At 37.3% G+C, this 26,230-nt stretch overlaps 3 protein-coding genes across 10 annotated transcripts in view; 1 reads left to right on the plus strand and 2 right to left on the minus strand.

The window, feature by feature from the left end:
• LOC117687337 (E3 ubiquitin-protein ligase TRIM71) overlaps positions 1-26,230 on the minus strand; it is a 78,170-nt gene that overhangs the window by 36,710 nt on the left and 15,230 nt on the right. For 4 of the 6 annotated variants that reach the window (XR_010712889.1, XM_066081467.1, XM_066081477.1 and 1 more), the window contains one exon: positions 326-2,099. Coding sequence is in view for 4 of the 6 variants with exons in the window: in XM_066081467.1 (XP_065937539.1) it covers positions 326-2,096 (1,771 nt within the window). In the remaining 2 variants the exon portion in view is untranslated. Of the gene's footprint in view, positions 1-325; positions 2,100-5,419; positions 5,475-6,954; positions 6,985-26,230 lie in introns of those variants that run through there. The other 2 variants (XM_066081470.1, XM_066081499.1) reach the window with 2 other exon arrangements.
• On the plus strand, positions 17,731-24,005 carry LOC105340368 (meiosis-specific nuclear structural protein 1). The gene is made up of 9 exons (XM_011446384.4): positions 17,731-17,967; positions 18,214-18,341; positions 18,795-18,897; positions 19,129-19,358; positions 19,707-19,923; positions 20,347-20,454; positions 20,991-21,113; positions 21,601-21,861; positions 23,063-24,005. The coding sequence occupies exons 1-9, from the start codon at positions 17,803-17,805 to the stop codon at positions 23,174-23,176; spliced, it is 1,449 nt and encodes a 482-aa protein (XP_011444686.2). The 5' UTR covers positions 17,731-17,802; the 3' UTR covers positions 23,177-24,005.
• LOC105337630 (uncharacterized) overlaps positions 24,978-26,230 on the minus strand; it is a 52,876-nt gene continuing 51,623 nt past the window's right edge. For all 3 annotated transcript variants that reach the window (XR_010712920.1, XM_066081538.1, XM_066081526.1), the window contains one exon: positions 24,978-25,876. The gene's annotated coding sequence lies outside the window, so the exon portion shown is untranslated. The remainder of the gene's footprint in view (positions 25,877-26,230) is intronic.

Genomic DNA, 26,230 nt, shown 5'->3' on the forward strand with positions numbered 1-26,230 from the left:
TAACTGATTACATATACATGAGTCACTCTATATATTTCATAATTAAATACAACAACATGCTATTTCTATTCACTAAATACAATGACATGTAACTGTACATTTAATTAATAAAATAATGTATCTAATATCTGTTTATGTTAGATAAACACTGAATCCCAATGACTGGTAGATACAGCTAACCCTGTAACAATGAGTTGTTTATATTGACAAACAATCCCACAGATAAACATGTCTTACATGTATCTTATTGACTGATAATTAACACGGACTGTGTGTCTTAGTTATCTATATCTAATTAATGTGAATGATAATGACTCAGACTTACCTGTCAGAGCGTCCTGTCTGGTGATATACCTGTAGACACACACCTTGTTGTTGTACCATGATCCGACCCAGAGACGGTGAGTGTTGACATCATAACTCATGCTCCATGGTCCACCCATCTCTTGTGATTTTGTCAGTAGATGTGACAGGAACCGACCGTCCTTATTTATCATCTGTACTGTATTGGTTTTACCATCACACACCAGGATGTGTGACAGCGCGTCAGTACAGATTCCCCATGGCTCTAGTCCTGATCCTGATGGAGGTCCTGTGTAGGAGAAACGATGTCTTCCTCCACGCTCTGTCACCACTACAGCACCAGACACATAGTCTATAGCGTCAGACACCACGACATCCTCATTGTTGTTCTCTGTTATACAGATAGGTCCACTATACAGTCCCCGTCCTGTGTTGTCGTGCTGTATGGTTTGTGTGAGTTGTCCACTCTGGTTGTACCGGGTTACCTTGCCTGTGTATGTATAATGGTTACACATCCCGATCAGTAGATCCCCAGTGGACGGGGACCAGTACACACACTGTGGGTCCCATGTAGAGTCTGTTCTCTCTATAAATGTGGTGGTTGTTTTCATATCCTTTGACAGTTTGTTGATGTTAGAATTCCTATCTATATAAATCAGTTCACTCTCACTGTTCACTGTGTGTAATCCATTACCAGTAAATATAAAACCACTCAATAAATCCTCCACATGATGTAGAGGGACACCTGTTGTGTCTGTCAACATGAGATTGTTTTCATCATCACTGACCCAGACCCGGTCTGATGTCACACAGGAAATGTGATCACAACGACGAACACCTGTCAGTGTGAGAGATTGATGGAGCTCAGCACCAGACGTCAGTTTCAGCAGACACTGGTTTCCTACGCGTCGGTTTCCTCTCTCTGTGATTTGGATTGCACTCAGTGACTCCATCACATCCTCCTTGTTGAGTGACTCAGTCATGGAGAGCTGGCTGGTGTGGAGTGTAAGATGTATCTGGGGGAGGGCTGTCTTTGTGAAGGAGAGGAATTGTAGCGCACTGAATGTGAATGCTGGCTGTACATATCTGTGTTCATATCTCCTTAGTCTGACAATATGTCTGATCATTTCTATCTTCTGTTTTTCACATCTGTGTTTGAAATCAAAGTAACATAACACATAGTTCAATAGATCATATACCACATAGTCAATGAGATCATTCAGGTTCTGGGCCTTTGTTAACATCTCTGATTGAAGGCGGGATAATTCTGTGTGACAGGTTTTGACATCAGCTTTGATTCCTGTCAGGAGAACAGGTCTGTAAAAGAGAGCCTCACTTCTGATGGTGTGAATGGTTCCTCTGTGTTGTTGTCGCTTTGTTTTATAGGCTGTTTGTATATCCAGTATTTCGTGCTGTCCTTGGCCATAGAGAAAACTTCTGAATCGGTGCAATTGGTCCTCGAAACAAGAATCACACACAGGAACTTGACAAGGTTCACAGTACTTTGTATAAACATGGCTAGGATGTCTCACACAGATCTCTTGTGTTGGGATGTAGTTGATTTTATCACGGTGTGACACAACATCATGGTCTATTGTTTGGAGATCTTTTACATGGTTCTCTTTACACTGGGGACACAGATCACATGGACACGATACACAATAGTACGCTGTGTCCCCCGGACACTTAGAACACAGATGTACTCGGTATGGGGAGCTTGCTGTGATGTATTGGGAGCTTGCTGTGATGTATTGGGAGCTTGCTGTGTCCATGATGTGGGGGGTCTGGGTCATAACCTGTTGAATGAAAATAAAGAGTTTTAGAATTATCATTGTTTTATAGTTTCAATGTCAAATTATATAAGAAATATTTTAGTTTAAAGCAGATGTTTTTTTTAAGAAATACCATATTTTCCCTACTAAGATAATTGACGGTCCATCATTCTGGTTCTGATTATAGAGACACTCAACCGGTAGAAAAATACAACACAAGATTGCTGAGTGAGAAAGAGCTAGGTGCTTGCTCTCTCTCTCTCTCTCTATTGCCATCGTTTTATCTCTATATATCTTTCTCTCTGTTTCTCTCTCTTGGATGTGTACATAATTGAGAAAGTGTATTATATGATTATCTAGCAGAGAAAGTCAGAGAGAAAAAAATAAAATAAGATGTAGAGTACACGTCTTAATTTAGTTGAATTCAATTACCGGGTATTGACTGTCTCAATTTACCTAACATGTATTCCTGCTCTTTTTATTTCTTTCTCTCAATCTCTGTTTTTCATAATTTTAACACTAAACAAGCATTCTTGCTCTCTCTCTCTCTCTCCTCTCTCATGTACAATTGCTCTAGAGATCTTATTCCTCCTTTCTCTCAGACTTTTTTCAAACAAATGCTTTTTCTCTATCTCCTCAGATTTCTCTTCTGAACATGTATTTTTGCTCTCTCTCTTTCTCTATTTCTGTCTTTCAGACAAACTCCATCAAACATGTACCGGTACATGTACTAAATATATCTTACTCTAAATGAGATGTAATCTCTCTCTCTTCATGAATGTTGTCAAAACACTATGTTTTACAATTATTCAACAAAAATGACTTTATAATTAAAAGCAAAATTTCAAGAGTTATTTTTCATGGATTATATTTTCTTGCTCGTCGATCTAAACTCAACAGTCTATGTGATAACCAGTTTAAACCGGTTTATATAACTGCTGTTCTTGCTGTTACTAATTTACTCCCTCCGTGATCTGCAATTTATATTGATTTATTTAAGTAAACAATTGATTTCATCAGTAAGGGAATGTAAATGTATAACCATTGAATGATTTATTTTTGATGTCGTCATGTCAGTAACTGCCGTCAGATGAGCAGACAAATTATCATAACGCGCTAACGCACGTTATTCAATTTGTCTGCTAACGGCAGACGTCAAAAATAAATCATTTAATGCTATACACTTTCACTGCTAAACCCCCTCTCTCTCTCTCTCTCCTTACTCTTATATATGTAAAGATGTGCATCTTACTTATTCCCTCAGACATATAGTCCCTCTCTCTCTCTCTCTCTCTCTCTCTCTCTCTCTCCTTACTGTTGTACATGTAAACATGTGCATCTTACTTATTCCCTCAGACATATAGTCCCTCTCTCTCTCTCTCTCTCTCTCTCTCTCTCTCTCTCTCTCTCTCTCTCTCTCTCTCCTTACTGTTGTACATGTAAACATGTGCATCTTACTTATTCTCTCAGACATGTAATCTCTCTCTCTCTTCTTATACGTAATATTGCTTTCTATCATCCCTCTCTTCTATCTTTTTTCTCACTTTCCCTCATTCTCTCTCCTCTTTCTCTCATTCTTTCTCCCTCTCTCTCAAACAGACTTTCTCTAAACATGTACATGTATTATTACTCTTTAGATCTAACCCCCTACACACATCACCATAATTTAGTTATAAAAATGGGGGCTGACACAAGATTTGCCTTCTCTCTCTCTCTCTCTCTCTCTCTCTCTCTCTCTCTCTGACTAACTCTGTTAAACATATGCATCTTTCTATTTCTCTTAGACATGTAATCTCTCTCTCTCTTTCTCTCTAACTCTGTTAAACATATGCATCTTTCTATTTCTCTTAGACATGTAATCTCTCTCTCTCTCTCTCTCTCCACATACACATCACCATAACTTAGTTATAAAAATGAGGGCTGACACAAGATTTGCCTTCTCTCTCTCTCTCTCTCTCTCTCTCTCTCTCTCTCTCTCTCTGACTAAATCTGTTAAACATATGCATCTTTCTATTTCTCTTAGACATGAAATCTCACTCTCTCTCTCTCCACATACACATCACCATAACTTAGTTATAGAAATGAGGGCTGACACAAGATTTGCCTTCTCTCTCTCTCTCTCTCTCTCTCTCTCTCTCTCTCTCTCTGACTAAATCTGTTAAACATATGCATCTTTCTATTTCTCTTAGACATGTAATCTCACTCTCTCTCTCTCCACATACACATCACCATAACTTAGTTATAAAAATGAGGGCTGACACAAGATTTGCCTTCTCTCTCTCTCTCTGACTAACTCTGTTAAACATATGCATCTTTCTATTTCTCTTAGACATGTAATCTCACTCTCTCTCTCCACATACACATCACCATAACTTAGTTATAGAAATGAGGGCTGACACAAGATTTGCCTTCTCTCTCTCTCTCTCTGACTAACTCTGTTAAACATATGCATCTTTCTATTTCTCTTAGACATGTAATCTCTCTCTCTCTCTCTCTTTCCACATACACATCACCATAACTTAGTTATAGAAATGAGGGCTGACACAAGATTTGCCTTCTCTCATACTTTCTTTGTTTTTTCTACTGAACATGTACATCTAATATTACTCATTAGATTTTATTTTCTCTCTCTCTCCACAAACACACTCATCACCATAATTTAGAGAAATGAGAGCCGACACAGGATTTGACTTCTGTCTGATTCTATTGAAAAACAGTTTTTCAAATGTGACACATATCTTCAGTGTGTTCTTATTTACAATTCACCTATGAAATACAGAATGTTACTTTTTAAAATGTCGTCATAAAACATAGGTAAAATGTAGTTGTGTTATTGCCCCTATAGAGAACATTCTGTACTTGCTATCAAAATACAATTCACACCTATCATCAAATGTGTGCAAAATGGGAACCCACCAATGTATACATGTTAAATACTGGCTTATGTCCCTTGCTTTGCTATTCCCTTAACCCTGGCTGATTTTTGACAGTCCCCCAAGCAGATAATTGGACAATTTCCCAGCCCTGACATTACCACAAGGTTATGTTTCTCCTCATCTAACACATCAATCATCAAATGGGAATGTGGGCAATAGTTACATTGTCAGTTCCTGGGTAAAAAATTGATGTTGATCTCACCCTATGCTCTCGGGCAACAGTTCTTACCCCAGGACTAACACAATGACTACTGCCCTCATACCCATTTAAGAGATGAAAACTATAATGTCTATGAATGACACACGACGACAAACGTGTGATAGCAACGGGTCTCCTGAGTGACTCAGGTGACCTAAAAATACATAGTATAGCTACATGAACATGGTGATATTACATGAATACTATACCACATATATTCTCTCTTTGACCTCTCAGTACACAGCACAGTCAGACACAGGGAACCTGTAAAGAGACCATCAACTGTTACATTCTACAGACTGGTATAACCTATGAACTATTACATACTAGTACTTGATGATATCCCGAGCAAGTGTGGGATTTAATAATATACACATTTAAATGATACAATGTTTAATAAGTTGATCCATATTTTTTGGTTTATTTATGTATATATAGTGTCTGATTTTTTTCCTTAATTCATTTTTTAACCTTTTTCAAGCTCGTAAAAATCTACATTTACTATATCAAATACTGCTTACTCTCAAACATGTACTTTGCATCTACCGGGTATGTTAATTCTCTCTCTCTCTCATACACAGGTGCACACACACACAGACTTTCTTTGCTTACAATTTGTTCTTGATTTTCTGTTCTAAACATGTATATGTAATTTTAATCTTTATATCTTACTCCCTCTCTTCTCTCTTAGATTTGTTCTGTCAAACAGGTACTAATGTTCTTCTCTCTCCCCCTCTTCTCTCTCTCTCCTCTCTGTCTGTCTCTCCCCCTCTTCTCTCTCTCTCTGTCTCTGTCTCCTCTCTCTCTCTTTCTTTGCTTAAAATTCCCCCCTGATTTTCTCTACTAAACCTGTACCTGTAATATTTCTCTTTAGATCTTATTCTCTCTCTCTCATCATTTACCTTACTTCTCAGATATGTACTTTCTTTCTCTATCTCTCTGTCTCTCATACTTTCTTTGTTTTTTCTACTGAACATGTACATCTAATATTACTCATTAGATTCTCTTTCTCTCCCCCCCCCCCCCCACCACACACAAACACACACATCACCATAATTTAGAGAAATGAGAGCTGACACAGAATTTGACTTCTGTCTGATTCTATTGAAAAACAGTTTTTCAAATGTGACACATATCTTCAGTATGTTCTTATTTACAATTCATCTATGAAATACAGAATGTAACTTTTTAAAATGTCGTCATAAAACATAGGTAAAATGTAGTTGTGTCTTTACCACATGTAGAGAACAGACTGTAATTGCTATCAAAATACAATTCACACTTAATCCTCAAATGTGTGCAAAATGGGAACCCACCAATGTATACATGTTAAATACTGGCTTATGTCCCTTGCTTTGCTATTCCCTTAACCCTGGCTGATTTTTGACTGTCCCCCGAGCAGATAATTGGACAATACCCCAGCCCTGACATTACCACAAGGTTATGTTTCTCCTCGTCTAACATATCAATCATCAATTGGGAATGTGGGCAATAGTTATATTGTCAGTTCCTGGGTAAGAAATTGATGTTGATCTCACCCTATGCTCTCGGGCAACAGTTCTTACCCCAGGACTAACACAATGACTACTGCCCTCATACCCATTTAAAAGATGTATACTAAAATGTCTATGAATGACACACGACGACAAACGTGAGATAGCAATGGGTCTCCTGAGTGACTCAGGTGACCTAAAAATACAGAGTATAGCTACATGAACATGGTGATATTACATGAATACTATACCACATATATTCTCTCTTTGACCTCTCAGTAGATTTTTTATTTAAATTTTTATATAATGTTAATTTAATCAGTTAATGAGGAGTGAAAATCAATAAAAAAAATTATATTATCACCGACTTCCTTTCTTTACTGGGGGCATTTCAAAATTTGGGACTAAGGGTACGAAAATTCTCAGATATAATAGAATTAAGTAATAGGAATTTTCTGGGGTGGGGTATAAAAGCTTAGAGAAAAAAATGTAGGTCATCGAGATTGTGGTAACGTTATATTTCTTATTGAAATCATTAATCACTTATTATATCTAGGCCAGTACATACAGCTGTTGGATTGAAACAACTTACCCCCTCCTCCCTTACCCGAACTAAGTTACACCAGTTTTTTCTTGAAAACTTAAAATATACATGAATGATACGATTTCTGGGTAGCCATTTTATTTCAATATGTAACGTTAGGCCTAGTTGGTTTTTAAATATATCGCGTTTTATCTCACATATATTGTCACTGGCATGGTGTATTCAAGAAGTAGACTACATTGTAGAATATATGATATGACAAACCTTTCGTTTCACGCGGAACAATTATCTAAACGAATAGAAATAAACTTTCCTTTCCTCTTCCCAAATCTGTCTATCGTCTGGTCGACAGACGTCACAGCGATGCTTAGACGTTTCGCCACCCAACAATTTGGACCCCAAGTCGTTTCAGTCCCAGATGATGAATGTACCGGTTTTCAAAAAAATGGAAAACGAATATTTAGTTTTTAATGTATTAATCGGTCAACTTAGTTTTCATTATTACTTAATTAATCTTTATATTACTTAACGTATATATACTCAAAGTAAACATATTTTTTTAAAGGGGGGGGGGGTCTGTGTCTGAACCAACGACTTAGATCTATAATTGAAAAGAAATGTCAACATTGAGGAAACAGGCACGTAGCATCGTTTTTGAACGTGAGAGGGGGCAGACTTATCCAAAAAGTCTTGGCAAGAAAAAAGAAAGAAAGAAATTTATAGGTTACTTTCCAAAACCCTGATATTCCCAATCCGTAGGGAGGGGGGGGGGGTACTTTTAACTTCAGTTTCACTGATTATTTCCTTATTTTCAGTTTAATTTTCTACATGGTCCCTTTAAAGTGTGTGTTGGGGGGGGGGGGGCAACTTCATGTTAATTCAATTTTTTGTATGTAAATTTAAGAAAAACCTTTCTTTTATATTAATTCGTGTCAAATTTCATTATGCGTTTGTGAAATAAAAAATTCAACATTGTCTTTTTGACGGCAAAATACAATTTAGATTGTCATTTTGGCGGCAATTATCTACCTATAGGATACCTGGCCAGTCAGAACTTGATGAGTTTAGTCCGTTTTATATTCTGTCGTATCCTTACACATGTGTACATCTGTGCTTTGTTTTCTTAATTCATGCCATATTTCATTACGGGCCGCCAGGAGCCGGTCCGTCTTTTGATACACATTTAAATATTGTATATATATAGCGTTTCTGCGGGATAGTTTTTTTTCTTAAATGAATTAATATTATGCTCATTTTTATCAATTAAAAGTAAATTTGCACGTAGAAATATGTTTTATGCTTTTTAAAAATCACTAGACTTTGACCCGTGCTTGCATGGGTTGACACTGCAAACGATACCAGGCATTTACAAAATAGATACATCAAAACACCGTATATTGTTGCCATTTGCATAACCAAACTTCAAGCCTACAATAATGCTATTAATTTCACTGCACTCTGCTGAGTTGGAATAATCTAACTGTGTTTCGGGAAAGGCCTTCACCACAGTTAAAATGCCTCCCATATTTACCATTGTTTACCCGTAATGTAGCTGAAAATTGCAAAAGTTGCATTGAAAATAACAGTCAAATTGTTCACAACAAACCCTTTTAAAGCTGTAAATACATGTACCTTTCTTCGAAAAGTTTAATTCTATAATCGCAGAATTCAACATACATGTATTTCAACAACGTTTTTTGCACACCATGTTGACATTCGAAACTCTCGGGATTTTTTTTTATAGTGAATGCGCTGTGTTAGAGTTATCTCCCGTATTTTCTTTGGTGAACAAAAAAAATGAAAATTAACACGCATTATGTTTTATCGTTTCCAAGTTTATCCATGCAAATATGATATTGTGGAAACATAAAAAAAAAGCCTCCCGTGATCAGTCTGGGCGGACTCCGAAAAAGGAGTAAACTCCGCAAACGGAGTATTTGGCACCGTCATGCATTGCGATTTTCTCAACTTCCGTTTTGTAGCTAATTTAAATAATGGAGAGTTGCCTCCCTTTCTCGTTAAAACGTGATTGAAAAATAGATTGAAATCCTTCAGAAGCGTGAAAAAAAATATGGAAAGGACTCAGAAATGATTAATCTTAAAATAATACTTTTAAAAAAAAAGTGGAAATGTTTCGGTAAACAACAGGAAAAATACATACAAATATTAAAACTCATACGTGGTCGACCGGCCAGGACTTATAAGATAAGAAAATCGGACTTCAAATTAAGACTTGGAAGTATGGAAATTAAAAATTAATTGTTGCACTATTGTAAGTATTCAAGCCTTTAATATGGATGATGTTTTTTTTAATACGACAAAATTACGATGTATACAAGGTTTTAAGAAGTGCCGACTTGGCGGGTCAGCGCGTGATCAAAAGAACGGTGTAATGACTACAAACGGGTTAAAAAAAAACTAACAGTAATAGTGTATTTCACACCTAGCACATAAATTATCTTTAATTATAGTGAACTCATGGAAAAAACATTAATTTATTCACTTTATTGGCTTCGTCATCGGAAACAGAATTGAAAAACTTTGACAGCAAATAAAATTTGATTTGGCCAACGAACGTATAAAGCATTTAAACGTATTTTCAGACCTGCATATGAATAATCCGCTTTGCACAATCAATTTTCCTGAGTGCCTTGTTTTCACGTAAAAATGGGATATTTTGATTAACTGCGCATGCGCCGAACTCCTTTTTCGGAGTATTTTTTTCTTTTGAGAAATCACTTCCGTTTACTCCGTTTTCGAAGTCCGCCCAGACTGGTGATTTAGCATAAATGTAATGCGCATGCGCAAGATTGTAAAATCCAAAAAAAATTCAGATAATTTCCGGAGTTTTTGGAGGAATTTTCATTGATAATTAATTAAGGAAGCTTGATTGAGAAAAAATAAAAACAAATTGGTAATCTTCAAGTACCGAAAATATTCAAAATATATAAAACAAAAGACAGTACTCTTCTGATTTATTAATATTAAAGCTAAAAAATTCGAGTCTATTATTTTTATATAGTAGTATAGATTACATATTTTTTTGTTTTACTCGTAAATGAAAATTTTGTCATAGACTGTTGTGTTAGACGCGTTTTATCGAGACTATAATATATTCGTAAACTTTCGGAGTTGTTTATTGTATCGGTATACGGGGCATACTAAAGACCTAAAATACTAAAGACCTGAATGACATTAAATTTTATATAATGTATTTTAGTGTTTTTGATGTATTTGAATTTCTATGTGTTGCGTATAAAAAATGATTTTGTGTGTGAATTTATTATATTGCCATGTACTTTGTAGTAGAACATTATCATGAAATGACATCCATATCAATTATTTAGGCCAAAATATGAAAGAACTGAAAATTTGAATGGACCTGAAAATTCGAGCTAACCTGATTTATTTTTAATTCTTTTGAAATAACCATGATTATTTTCGTTAACTGTAGTGTAGATAAAATCTATAATTCCATTTAGGAAAAAATTTTCCGGCTTATTTTTTACCTTTAAAGTTGAACAAATTCTACCGGATGAGCATGATCTTACGTATACCTTTATCTTAATCCATTTCTATTTTATTATGTGGTCTCTTGAAATTATATAAACTAATAAGTTTTAATTCAATACAATCCACCAAAAAAATTAAGATGGTTTGAAATAAATAATTTCCAAGAGAATAATAATGAATTGAACTTTGTATTAAAATAATAACTACATGTATATTTTTGCGGCCCGTTTGACGCTTGCGTCAATGTGATTTCTTGTTATTCGTTTGTGAAACTTTTGAACGACAATCCTACTACCTCTAGCATTCCTGTCCGGTCACGATGACGACACCGGAAATCGTGTTTATTTCAGCAGCAAAATCATTGCACTTGTTGAACTTAGGACAAGCAAATAACAAAATGTCATGGACATTCGGTACACGCACTTTTACACAAAATAAAATTATTAATGAAATCAGATTATAAACGGAAAAACCTGGATGACATTTTAATTTACAAATATTAAATACAACTCGAACTGCCATTAGACACAATCTATTTAAGAAACACCATTCATTAAACATATTATATGGACAATCACCAAGACTGGGCGATGAATATTCATAAAAAATTGTTTTGTTTAAATTCCTAGACCGTTTTCCTACGTCACAAAGGATACACACCAATAGAGATCATTGATAGAATGGTGAACAAGTTTAGGTGTTTTAATTAACTAATCTAATTAATTTAATGGATTAATGTATTTGAACATATATGGTACTGGAAATGGGGGGGGGGGTCTTTGAAACAAATAATCGACATCATTCTATTTTGAAAACAAAATCTGAAGGATTACAAAATAAAATGAATTGGCCTACTGTGTGTTTTGTGTCAAGAACCAATGATTGCAAGGAAATGGCGGAGCTAGATTTTTTTTCAGGAAGGTGGGGAGGTATTTTGTGGACGTTGGGTCTGAAACACCATGCCCCCTCCGCTTGTACATAGAACCGTGAATGAAAGGCTTTGCATTAACCGAGGATTTCTGCTAAAAGTAAAATGGAAATTATAAGTTTTCAAACAGTGATTCTCAGTTATGTACATCTGTCACTGACAACATTTTAATTCTTGATTTGTACACATTGAATCAAATATTTGCGTAATACGTGCATTCTACGTAGTAAAAAAAATCACAGGCACCCGACGTTAGGCCTTTAACTTTTTCTCATTATAAAAATAAATAGCAGACTACCTTAGTCTAAATAATACACGCGTTTTTAGGTATGGGGTATTTGTTTTTTTTTATGACAAACAATTTTAACGTCATGTGCCTGCGAATAAGATGAAGATATTGATTGATATATTCTAATTATGTTGTACTTTAACCATGCACGCCTTCAATTTAAGACCTATGTGAATTCTTGACTTTGCGCTGCACATAGAGGTCCTTTATCGTGCCAGCGCCTACTAATGTCAGTAACCACCATACAAACATTAAAGGGGAAGGGATACCCCCATGTTCTCATTATTTTTTTCCTTAAATATGCATTAAAAATAAAATAAAATTCAACGCCCCCCCCCCTCCCCACTGTTCTCAAGTATGTAGAAATGACAGGTAACAGTTATAAGGGTACCAGGTTTTAGGATTTCAAAGATCGGCGTAGTGTATTGCAAATCTAAAATTTTTTGTTAAGTCAGCTCCCCCCTCCACTTTCAACAACAATGCTAAGATGTTAAAGCAATACAAGCTGTCGGCGACGGAAACTTTTGTCAATCGCCGAAATCACTCTAAAACAATTTAGCCACATTAAAATATTACATTTTAAATTTAAAAATGATGCTATCTGCAAATTAAAGCAGTTAATTAAAAGCAAATTTCCAACATTTCAGCATTAGATAATGATCAACAACTTTTTTGGTTAATAATACTTAACATTAAAGACAATGAAATTCTTAACCCTGTGGGCAAATTTATCAATGATAACATGCTATAGTACTCATTTTAAGTGAAATATTGTTGGAATCAACATTGTCAATTGTTGTAATTGTTATACTTAAATAAATTTTACACTGTTCTTTGGTATGTCTTTCTCTTGTAATTATAATAATATGTCACGTACTTGTCTGTTCTGGACTTTGAATTAGAAGTAAATGTTCTGAATATGTATTTGTATGCGTTTAAAACGTGAAAATATGCTCAGCGAGAATATTTGTCTTGCAAGACAACATTTCACTGACGTATTTCGAAGTATGCAAGTGACCTCATGTAAATTATGTATTCCGAAGTACCGTCCCTTGGTGTATCTGATGCAGATTACCGTCCCTTAGTGTATCTGATGTAGAGTATCGTCCCTCGGTGTATCTGATGTAGAGTACCGTCCCTCGGTGTATCTGATGTAAAATACTGTCCCTTAGTGTATCTGATGTAGAGTACCGTTTTTGGTGTATCTGATGTAGAGTACCGTCCCTTAGTGTATCTGATGTAGAGTACCGTCCCTTGGTGTATCTGATGTGTAGTACCGTCCCTTCGTGTATCTGATGTGGAGTACCGTCCCTTAGTGTATCTGATGTAGAGTACCGTCCCTTAGTGAATCTGATGTAGAGTACCGCCCCTTGGTGTATCTGATGTAGAGTACCGTCCCTTTGGGTATCTGATATATTTAGAGTACCGTCCCTTGAATTGTCTGATGTAGGGTACCGTCCCTTCGTGTATCTGATGCAGAGTACCGTCTCTTGATGTATCTGATGTACAGTACCATCCCTTGGTGTATCTGATGAAGAGTACCGTCTTTTGATGTATCTGATGAAAAGTACCGTCTCTTGATGTATCTGATATAGAGTACCGTCCCTTGGTGTATCTGATGTAGAGTACCATCCCTTGGTGTATCTGATGTAGAGTACCGTCCCTTGGTGTATCTGATGTAGAGTAACGTCCCTTGGTGTATCTGATGTAGAGTAAAGTCCCTTTGGTGTATATGATGTAGAGTACCGTCCCTTGGTATATCTGATGTAGAGTACCGTCGCTTGGTGTATCTGATGTAGAGTACCCTCCCTTGGTTAATTTGATGTAGAGTACCGTCCCTTGGTATATCTGACGTAGAGTACCGTTCCTTGGTGTATCTGATGTAAAGTATCGTCCCTTAGTGTATCTGATGTAGAGTCCCGTCCATTGATGTATCTGATGTAAAGTACCGTCCCTTTGGATATCTGATATATATAGAGTACCGTCCCTTGATGTATCTGATGTAGAGTACCGTTCCTTGGTGTATCTAATGTAGGGTACCGACCTTTGATGTATCTGATGTAGAGTACCGTCTCTTGGTGTATCTGATGTAGAGTACCGTCTCTTGGTGTATCTGATGTAGATTAACGTCCCTTGGTGTAGATAATGTAGAGTACTGTCCCTTAGTGTATCTGATGTAGAGTACCGTCCTTTGGTGTATCTGATGTAGAGCACCGTCCCTTGGTGTATCTGATGTAAAGTAACGTCCTTTGGTGTATATAATGTAGAGTACCGTCCCTTGGTGTATCTGATGAATAGTACCGTATCTTGGTAAATTTGATGTAGAGTACCGTCCCTTGGTGTATCTGATGTAAAGTACCGTCCCTTAGTGTATCTGATATAGAGAACCGTCCCTTAGTGTATCTGATATACATAGAGTACCGTCCCTTGATGTGTCTGATGTAGATTACCGTCCCTTGGTGTATCTGATGTAGGGTACCGTCCCTTGATGTATCTGATGTAGAGTACCGTCTCTTTGTGTATCTGATGTAGAGTAACGTCCATTGGTGTATATAATGTAGAGTACCGTCCCTTAGTGTATCTGATGTAGAGTAACGTCCCTTTGGTGTATATGATGTAGAGTACCGTCCCTTGGTATATCTGATATAGAGTACCGTCCCTTGGTGTATCTGATGTAGAGTACCCTCCCTTGGTTAATTTGATGTAGAGTACCGTCCCTTGGTATATCTGATGTAGAGTACCGTCCCTTAGTGTATCTGATGTAAAGTATCGTCCCTTAGTGTATCTGATGTAGAGTCCCGTCCATTGATGTATCTGATGTAAAGTACCGTCCCTTTGGATATCTGATATATATAGAGTACCGTCCCTTGATGTATCTGATGTAGAGTACCGTTCCTTGGTGTATCTGATGTAGGGTACCGTCCTTTGATGTATCTGATGTAGAGTACCGTCTCTTGGTGTATCTGATGTAGATTAACGTCCCTTGGTGTATATAATGTAGAGTACTGTCCCTTAGTGTATCTGATGTAGAGTACCGTCCTTTGGTGTATCTGATGTAGAGTACCGTCCCTTGGTGTATCTGATGTAGAGTAACGTCCCTTGGTGTATATAATGTAGAGTACCGTCCCTTGGTGTATCTGATGAATAATACCGTATCTTGGTAAATTTGATGTAGAGTACCGTCCCTTGGTGTATCTGATGTAGAGTACCGTCCCTTAGTGTATCTGATATAGAGTACCGTCCCTTAGTGTATCTGATATATATAGAGTACCGTCCCTTGATGTGTCTGATGTAGATTACCGTCCCTTGGTGTATCTGATGTAGGGTACCGTCCCTTGATGTATCTGATGTAGAGTACCGTCTCTTGGTGTATCTGATGTAGAGTAACGTCCATTGGTGTATATAATGTAGATAACCGTCTCTTGGTGTATCTGATGTAGATTAACGTCCCTTGGTGTATATAATGTAGAGTACTGTCCCTTAGTGTATCTGATGTAGAGTACCGTCCTTTGGTGTATCTGATGTAGAGTAACGTCCATTGGTGTATATAATGTAGAGTACCGTCCCTTGGAGTATCTGATGTAGAGTACCGTCCCTTGGTGTATCTGATGTAGAGCACCGTCCCTTAGTGTATCTGATGTAGAGCACCGTCCCTTGGTAAATTTGATGTAGATTACCGTCCCTTGGTGTATCTGATATAGAGTACCGTCCCTTGGTATATCTGATGCAGAGTACCGTCCCTTAGTGTATCTGATGTAGAGCACCGTCCCTTGGTATATCTGATGTAGAGTACCGTCCCTTAGTGTATCTGATGTAGAGCACCGTCCCTTGGTAAATTTGATGTAGAGTACCGTCCCTTGGTAAATTTGATGTAGAGTACCGTCCCTTAGTGTATCTGATGTAGAGCACCGTCCCTTGGTAAATTTGATGTAGAGTACCGTCCCTTGGTGTATATAATGTAGAGTACCGTCTCTTGGTGTATCTGATGTAAAGTAACGTCCCTTGATGTATCTGATGAAGAGTACCGTCCCTTGGTTTACTGATGTAGAGTACCGTCCCTTGATGTATCTGATGAAGAGTACCGTCCCTTGGTAAATTTGATGTAAAGTACCGTCCCTTGGTGTATCTGATGTAGAGTACCGTTCCTTGGTGTATCTGATGTAGAGCACCGTCCCTTGGTGTATCTGATGTAGAGTACCGTCCCTTAGTGTATCTGTTGTGAAGTACCGTCCCTTCGTGTATCTGATGTGGAGTACCGTCCCTTAGTGTATCTGATGTAGAGCACCGTCCCTTGGTATATCTGATATAGAGTACCGTCCTTTGGTATATCTAATGTAGAATACTGTTCCTTGGTATATCTGATGTAGAGTACTGTCCTTTGGTATATCTGATGTAGAATACCGTCCCTTGGTATATCTGATGTAGAGTACCGCCCCTTAGTATATCTGATGTAGAGTACCGTCCCTTGGTATATCTGATGTAGAGTACCGTCCTTTGGTGTATCTGATGTAGAGTACCGTCCCTTGGTGTATCTGATGTAGAGTAACGTCCCTTGGTGTATATAATGCAGAGTACCGTCCCTTGGTATATGTGATGTAGTGTACCGTCCCTTGGTGTATCTGATGTACATGTAGAGTACCGTCCCTTGGTAAATTTGATGTAGAGTACCGTCCCTTGGTGTATCTGATGTAGAGTACCGTTCCTTTGTGTATCTGATGTAAAGTACCGTCCCTTAGTGTATCTGATATAGAGTACCGTCCCTTAGTGTATCCGATGTGAAGTACCGTCCCATTGGGTATCTGATATATATAGAGTACCGTCCCTTGATGTGTCTGATGTAGAGTACCGTCCCTTGGTGTATCTGATGTAGGGTACCGTCCTTTGATGTATCTGATGTATAGTACCGTCGCTCGGTGTATTTGATGTAGAGTACCGTCCCTTGGTGTATCTGATGTAGAGAACCGTCCCTTGGTATATCTGATGTAGAGTACCGTCCCTTGGTATATCTGATGTAGAGTAACGTCGCTTGGTATATCTGATGTAGAGTATCGTCCCTTGGTATATCTGATGTAGAGTATCGTCCCTTGGAGTATCTGATGTAGAGTACTGTCCCTTGGTATATCTGATGTAGAGTACCGTCCCTTGATGCATCTGATGAAGCGTACCGTCCCTTGATGTATCTGATGATATAGAGTACCGTGCTTTGGTATATATGATGTAGAGTACCGTCCCTTGGTATATCTGATGTAGAGTACCGTCCCTTGATGTATCTGATGCAGAGTATCGTCCCTTGATGTATCTCATGTAGAGTTCCATCTCTTGATGTATCTGATGTAGAGTACCGTTCCTTGATGTATCTGATGCAGAGTATCGTCCCTTAGTTTATCTGATGTAGAGTGCCGTCCCTTCTAGCCTGCACAAGATGATTCTTAAACTGAATTATGTTACATTCAAGTAAATAAAACTTCTAAACATGCTGAAATAGTGTATAGAATGTGCACGTTTGTCGTTTTCAACAATTCTGTTTTGTGTATCATATTCATATGCATGATATGTATATCGCATTTACTCTGCTTTGTTTTCATTTGATTCGTTTACTTTGCATTATTGGATTTTACTGTATAAATTTGATTTATTGTTGGTTTTTATTGTCTAAAGAGATGAAGAAGTGTGTTGTTACTGTTGTAGTGACTGCTTATTATACGACCAGTTTGAATTATATTCTCCCTTATTAAACCCCTATAAATAATGAATGCCCTTTTTCCCTGTAGACAACTGTTCGTCGAGCCCTGACAGGTGGGGCAAGAGAGAGGCAGCTCGAAAACATGAGGAGGCAGGAAGATTATCGGGAGGACACAATTCGTCGGCTGCACGAGGAGAAAAGATTAGAAGCCAATATGAGTAATGAAGAAAGGATATCAGAGAAACGATTTATAAGGCGTACAATGATGGAACAAAAAGAAAGAGAAATGGAAGAAGCAATATTAAAGGTAAAGTTCTGATTTTTTCAACTGAAAAGGAGAGAATTGTCAATAATAGCTCATTTATAAGGAGGATGAGAGGAGTTTAACCAAAATGAATGTTATCTGAGGAGAATTTAACATAACTGAAATTTTAACAAATTTTTGACCAGATATGAAATTATTGCTTACATTTTATAGCTTCTTCTCTGATGATAATAATACAGAATATGTGTATCAGTAAATCTGATGTCAATTTTGAATGCTACACTCCAGGCACAGAGGGACCGTTTGATCCGAGAGGAACAGATGCTACAAGAGGAGAGACTGGCTGCAGAGCTAGAGAAGAGGAAACTAGATTCCATCAGGGACGAGAAGATGAGACAGCAAATCAGGGAAACCAGGTAACAACAAGCAAGAGTAATCTGATTTTGCTATAACAGGTGTCAGATGAAAAAAAACCACATGTTTGAAAAGTGAAAACATACTGGAAATTAAGAGGGTTTTTTTGACAGAGTTCTTAAATTCAAATTTTTGAAATAGGGATTTGTCTTTTCCAGTAACAACTTCAGTCAGTTATCTTAGATGTTTATACACACATCATATGCCTCAAGTATTTCTGTCATTCATAGAATCATAAAAAATAATTGTCAAGTTATTAAAATACTCTCATCAGGCAAAACTTACCCAAGGTATTTGAATTACAGAATATTTAATATATAAATAATTTACATTCAATTGGTGATGTCAATTTTGAAAGAAAAACTTTTTGTAACCTTTCTTTGAAGTGTCAATATCCTGAAATGTAGGTTTTTGAGATAATTTTAGTGAACCAATTCAATTTACTTTGTTTACAGTTTAGAGTTGAGAGAATTAGAAGCTAAGCAACGATCTGCGTACATGAACAAAGAAAGGACTGCCCAGATAGCAGAGAAAGAGGCCATCAAATTTGATGTCATGGTAAATATATCTAATAAATTCCTAACGTTGAAAACAAATCTGTCATCAGTATTGCTATTTAATCTTGCTTTTAGTCTCGACTCCCCTGCTGCCTGTGAAAAATTAATTGAAAATTAGTTTTGTTACCCAACTTTTCATGGTACAGATTACTAAATTTGTTTTCTGCATTAACGATCAGAACATTACCATAACGTTCTTAGTAATGAGGCCTTTAAAAAAAAATTTTTTTAGAAACGTGACTCTGAGATAGCTCGCGAGATGAAGATTGAGCACGAGCGAGCAGAGGAGGCAGCTCGGCAGCGCGAGGTGGAGAAGTACCGGGAACAGATCCGGTACCAACAGGAGCTGGAGAGACAGCTGGAGGAGCGCGAGGAGCAGAAACAGCAGGCCTACGAGGATTTACTGAAGGAGAAGCTGATGATCGACGAGATCGTCCGCAAGATCTACGAGGAGGACCAGAGGTACGCCACAGGGACAGAGTGGATTGTTTCATACTTTATCTTTGTGTTAAGGACATAAAGTCTTTTGTTTGTTCAAAACTAAAGTCTTTGTACATTTTGTGTACGTTATGGAGATAATATTACAGTGCAGTTCCATTTTGTTACCTGGTCTACGTTTACGTCCATGTTTAGGAGTCACTTGAGCAACACACTGTTTCTTTTTGTCATATTCTTGATTTGAAAGATGTTTATGAATTCATAAATAAATGTTAAAGAGTTAGTGTACTGGTGGGGAAAGGGAGCTCGCCTTGAGTTGACAATGGCAATGATCCGACTCCAGAAACTAGCAAATAATGAATTGTCTTGTAGAGAGAGGGAGCTGACGATGGCCAAGAAGAAGGCGACCCAGAAGTACATCTCGGAGTTCAAGGAGGCGCGCGAGGAATGGAAGGTCCTGGAACGCGAGAGGATGGAGGAGGAGAACCGCAAAATCCTACAGTTCTCCCGGCTCCAGGAACAGCGGGAAAACACGCGCATGGAGAGCAAGAAACAAAAGGAGGAGGCCATGGCCCGCGTACAGAACGCTGTAAGTAGATTTATTTACCATGGGGGAAAGGGAAAGAAGAGAGAGAGGGGGTTGTAAGGTGTAAGAATGACTAATACACCAAGGGAAGCTTCAATGGAGAATTGAATTATAAAGAAAGAGAGGGAAAGTGGGGAAAGAGGGAGCATGGGGAAAGGGGGGGGGGATGTTATATTGTACAATGTTTAGTTATTTTTGATAATCTTAATTTTTTTTAGCAAATTCATGTGATTTCAAATTGTACCCTATTATTTTCATTTTATCAAAACATTTTTTCAGACAATGACTAATTCTAAAATTATGATACTCATGCTAAATGTCAGACAAATCACATGACTGTGTAGGTTTATGGATGTCTTTAAAAAAGACCATTTAGTAAGATGAAGAAATTTTATCTCTAACATAAGACGATTGATTTCCTTTCAGCTGGCAGAAGATATCGCGGCTAAGGACGCCGCCCGAGAGGAGATGGAGAGAATCCGCATGGAGCTGTATCTGGAGGAGCAAGAGGAGAAAGAAAGACAGAAAGAAAGGGTAGGTGGATCCAAGTTCTGTGTCCCAAGTATTGAGGTGGATCCAAGTTCTGTATCACAAGTAGTTGTCATATTGGGGTGGACCTTAGTTTCTGGGACCAGAAGGATATTGTATTTTTCAAATGATATGTTTCAGACTTCACATAAGGAAGATCAGTGAATCTCTGTGATATCACATACTGTAGATTCCTAAGTAAATGCGAGGAATTGTTATTTGCGTAAAATTGGGAGAAGCACATCTTGCAAGTTTTAAAATCTCATTTTAATTTTTTGAACAGATAAAACTAAATGGACCTATTATAAAAATTAGGCATTCGCAATTTCATTTTCCCGCAATTTGATGCAAAATGTTTGAATCGCGGAATTACAATGTAAATATTTGCAAAGAATAAGGAATACTGTATATTACTATAGAAAATAAAAACTTTTTTAAAACTAATTGTTAAATATCTCTTTCATTATAAATGATTCCGTGGCTCGGAATTGAATGACAAATGTTTTTGGATGGTTCTGATTGGCTGCTATTTTTGTACACAGGATGACATGGAGAGGAGGATCAGACAGAGGCTGGAGCTACAGAGTACACACGCCCAACAGATGCACTTCAAGAATCTCCGACGGAAGGCCGAGGAAGACGAGGAGGAGGAGTTCAGGCAACAGGTAAAGGGACACAACTCTTGGGATATAGTTATAACTGCAGTTGTTATAAGGGGAAAGGGAGGGAGGGGGGAGAGTAACTCTTTCGTTACATTGATAATGGGGGCATTTTGTAACTTCAGTTATGAAGAGAATAACTCTGGCCCTTGGGCCATAAAAGTAAGACGAGCTTACTTTTGATCTCAATCTCACTTTTGCAATATATATTCCTTTTGTAAAAGTGAGACTGAGATCAAAAGTGAGCTCGTCTAAATTTTATGGCCCGGGGGCCTGTGGCTAAAGTCATAAAGTCTGGGAAGGGACAAATCAGTAACCTTAGATGTTATAAAAGGGGGTCACTCTGTAACATCAGGCGTCATTAAGACAGATTCCCTATGGAACTTAATTATCATTATAGCACTCAGGTTGACATGATGCTCTGTAATTTCAATAATTTTCCCAATGGTTTCTTTACTACAATTGAATTCATGCTGATATAATTGCATTGCAGATGATGGCCAAATTTGCGGAGGATGACCGCATCGAGCAGATGAATGCCAACAAGCGCCGCATGAAGCAGCTTGAGCACAAGCGAGCAGTGGAGAAGCTCATTGATGACAGGAAGTCTCAGTTCGCCGCAGACCGCGAGCGGGAGCTTGAGGAGCGCCGTGAGGAGGAGAGGATGGAGGCATTCAGGAAACAGATCATTGAGGAGGAGAGACAGAAACTGCTCAGGGAGCACGCCATGAGGCTGCTGGGATATCTACCCAAGGTAAGGGCTAATAGTGATATCTACCTAAGGTAAGGGCTAATAGTGATATCTACCCAAGGTAAGGGCTAATAGTGATATCTACCTAAGGTAAGGGCTAATACTGATATCTATACAAGGTAAGGGCTAATAGTGATATCTACCCAAGGTAAGGGCTAATAGTGATATCTACCTAAGGTAAGGGCTAATAGTGATATCTACCTAAGGTAAGGGCTAATAGTGATATCTACCTAAGGTAAGGGCTAATACTGATATCTACCTAAGGTAAGGGCTATTACTGATATCTATACAAGGTAAGGGCTAATAGTGATATCTACCCAAGGTAAGGGCTAATACTGATATCTATACAAGGTAAGGGCTAATAGTGATATCTACCTAAGGTAAGGGCTAATAGTGATATCTACCTAAGGTAAGGGCTAATAGTGATATCTACCTAAGGTAAGGGCTAATAGTGATATCTACCTAAGGTAAGGGCTAATAGTGATATCTACCCAAGGTAAGGGCTAATACTGATATCTATACAAGGTAAGGGCTAATAGTGATATCTACCTAAGGTAAGGGCTAATAGTGATATCTACCCAAGGTAAGGGCTAATACTGATATCTATACAAGGTAAGGGCTAATACTGATATCTACCCAAGGTAAGGGCTAATACTGATATCTACCTAAGGTAAGGGCTAATAGTGATATCTACCTAAGGTAAGGGCTAATAGTGATATCTACCCAAGGTAAGGGCTAATAGTGATATCTATACAAGGTAAGGGCTAATACTGATATCTACCCCAGGTAAGGGATAATAGTGATATCTACCCAAGGTAAGGGTTTATACAAGTTAAGTTTAAATATTCAATGCATACCAAATTAAACACATATCTTATTAACCACGTGTTTGCCTCATTTAGCAGTGGATGTCTTCCATGGTGTAAATGTTTGATATGACACTGTGATCACATCACTACAGATTTTTACACATTATTTTTGAAATGAAATGAGGATCTTTTGCATAAAAAATTCTATAAAACAGGAATTTAAAAATTCAAAACGAGCATTAAAAAAATGTGATTATAAAATCTCTCCAAGACCCAGGCATAGGAAACACACAACTCATTGGATTAAAATCATTTACCATTGCATAATCAATATATTTGCCTAGGTTCATTCATATAGAGATATAGGTGAAACTGATGTAATAATCTTATTGTAGGGAGTGATCCGTGACTCGGGCGACCTAAACATGCTGGGGTCAGAGTTCAAGGACGCATACAGTAAGCGGCAGATTGACCCGTTCGACGAGGAGGCGTGGGACCAGCGTCGGTAGGAAACCGACCAATCAAAATTAGGCATCTGTGATAATGAAATTCTACAAAATGAACTAATATTCCGTCCCATCATTGGATAGCTGTACATTGTTTCTGGAAGTACATGTATGTTATTGGGTGATGTTAATGGCAGAACATGTATGGTAATGAACTATTTCAATGGATTGTCAATTTGTGTAAATAATGGTCGGCAGTGGACAAAAGCCATTACTTTCTCATGAATTCTTTTTTCTCAGTGTAAGTGTGTGTGTGTGTGTGAATGAGAGAGAAAAGAGTGTGTGATTGTTTAGGAAGACAGGAATGTTGGCATATCTGATAACCCTCAAGGAGTCTTTTTTTAAACAGTACCTGTATTCTCCTTTGCTGCATTTTGTTTGGTATTGTAACTGGATAAAGCTGATTGACGTGGTAGACATTCTGGGTATATAATACATTGCGTTCTGTGATGTCCGTTTCCTTACTCTGCTATGCAGGTGAACTGACTATAAATCCCCAGTATTAGTGTATATATACTGATTATTGCTGCAGTGTATGGATGTTTATAGAGATGATGCCTATTTCTCTATAATCAAGTGCTATTAGTGTCGCTATATTTTATTTCTTATCTTAAAAATGTAAAAGAAGTTAAATTATTAAAAGACACTCTTTACAAGTAAGCCTGTCTGTTTTTCAGATTGACAGATGTTTGAACTTTTTAGACTCTCCATGTTTTGAAGAGAGGATTAAGATAAAATGTTTGTCTCTTTCTGAAACCCATGTTTGCGTAAATCATGCCATTTATACAAGATATTTAATCTGTGACACAATAAATAAGAAAAGAAACCTAAATTTTGGTGTTGACTTGTAATTTGTCCCAATTTATTACAAAATTAAGGCACCCAGTTTTCTGTTGTGCTTAGCAGATAAAAGAAGGTAGGATATAGATTGTCTAGATAAGACATCAGGCCCTGGGGCCATAAAACTTGGACGAGCCCACTTTTAATCTCAGTCTCACTATACATTCCTTTTGTAAACATGAGACTGAGATCAGAAGTGAGCTCGTCTAAGTTTTATGGCCCCGGGGCCTGATGTCTTAAGTGTTATGGCCCTGGGGCCTGATGTCTAAGTTTTATGGCCCCGGGGCCTGTCCATCACAGGTTAACTCCAATGCAAGCTGGTACCTAGCGCAGCTTGTTGGACCAAGACTGCATATTAAGAGCCATATCTAAAGACTGAACAACAAGTGACCACAGCATGGTTTGCACCACCGACTCCGAGTTACTGGCCTATAATGCCTTTGACCACTGAGCCATGCGCTCCACAATCCACTCTCACAACTTTCTTATTGACATGGCCATCACTATCCCTGGATGTTACTGTGTTAACGTTTAACACAGAATTAAAAGATTAAAAGCTTCTATGTTTACAACTTTTATTTGTTCTACATGAGTATACACACAAATTATGGATCATGGCAATTTGTATCAACATCAAATGTCAGTTTCATATTTTCTCTGGTCCAATGCCTAATAAACGATTCACATTCAAAAAATGGTTGTCCCAGTTCATTAAAATAGTAATCACGTGATAATTATTGGAGAACAATTCTGTGGTGTCTAATTATCTCAGTGGGATGATGAATACGATACATATCTAATTCTGATGTAATGACGCATTAATGCATAGATACATGGAGGCTGTTAATTCCGCGATTTGTACATAATATGCATCTGTGTTCCAATTATAAATGGGCGTATCTTTTTATCAAAAGCTCAACGTATTTTTATTAAAATGCTTACTAATTAAAATTGATATACAATGTAGTTTTTATATACACTTTAATAAAACAATATATATTACATTTAAAAAATCTGTCAATCTAGGAATAAATAAATCATTGATTAGCACTTTAATCAGCAGTCAATCTGATAGTGAATTTCTTCACATTTATTGAGTTCTATCTACAGATTGCTACGACTCACTAAATATCATTTGTATATAAGTAGTATGTATTTCATGGTAAGCGTAAATACAAAAGACAATCAGTAAACTTAAACTTGGTCACAATATTCCTCCAAAACTATTTACATAAACATGAATTTTCCATCTACCTGATCAATATAACATTTTTTATGAGGGAGAAATGTGCTTCCGACGCCACTGTACTCAATAAACTCTCCTACAAAAAATTGTCAGGGATCAACAACATAAAATACAGACATCTCTAGAAAACATTAGTAGAAGGGGGATAACTTTCTTTCATTTCAAATTGAAAAATACAAATTGGAGTTACCCCCCTTTGCATGTGTTTTTTAATCATTTTCTTGTGTGCAAATCAAAACTAAAAAAAAATTCATCACACATTCGTCACATTTCTAAGGGATATCTCTGTCCCAGCACCAAAGTACAGCAGAGATTTATAAGAGATCTCAGGAGCTTATTATGTAAAACACACATATAGTGCAAATGTAAAATGGCAACTTAATAAACTAATACTAAATAGAATTAATAAAAAGGATGACTAACACATCAATGTTAAATCCATGTACCGGTACACAGAAATGGAATCCATTGATGATGCGTTATTTATGTTGAGTTTACTTTCAGAAAAACAGAGTCCATTGACGACGCATTATTTCCATTGGAATTATGGGTAATCCGGGAAGGTTTTCTACTGTCTCCCCCTGAACTGGCCCGAAGGCGTTCTAAAAGCAGCTTGTCTGCAAGAAACAAAAATAATTAGTTTATAACTGTATTAAAAGAAAGAACAAAATATCTGTGGGCCAATACTCACTAGTGATACCCCCACTCTGATGTGAATATGTAAAATAAGCAAAGTCGACATTTAACAGAAAGCTGGCATCCGATTGGTACAGAAATATATCCCATAATATTGCATGCCTAAACAAATGGTGTGTTAAAATTTCAAGCATCTGCGATAAATAGCTGCTGAGAAATCTTTGAGGAAATTTTTTTTTAGAAATTTTGGCTAAAATAAACAAAGTACTCATTTAACAGGAAGTTGACGTCCGATTGGTACAAGAAATCTTTGACGAAAATTTGTTTGAAAATTT

This window comes from Magallana gigas, chromosome 1 (genome assembly GCF_963853765.1).
Source record: "Magallana gigas chromosome 1, xbMagGiga1.1, whole genome shotgun sequence".
Taxonomy (NCBI): Eukaryota; Metazoa; Mollusca; class Bivalvia; order Ostreida; family Ostreidae; genus Magallana; species Magallana gigas.

Coding starts and splice junctions, on each gene's coding strand:
- LOC105340368 (XM_011446384.4), top strand. CDS start 17,803: ATGAGGAGGCAGGAAGATTATCGGGAGGACACAATTCGTCGGCTGCAC. Junction 19,359..19,706: donor ATCTACGAGGAGGACCAGAG/GTACGCCACAGG, acceptor ATTGTCTTGTAG/AGAGAGGGAGCTGACGATGG. Junction 19,924..20,346: donor TGGCCCGCGTACAGAACGCT/GTAAGTAGATTT, acceptor ATTTCCTTTCAG/CTGGCAGAAGATATCGCGGC.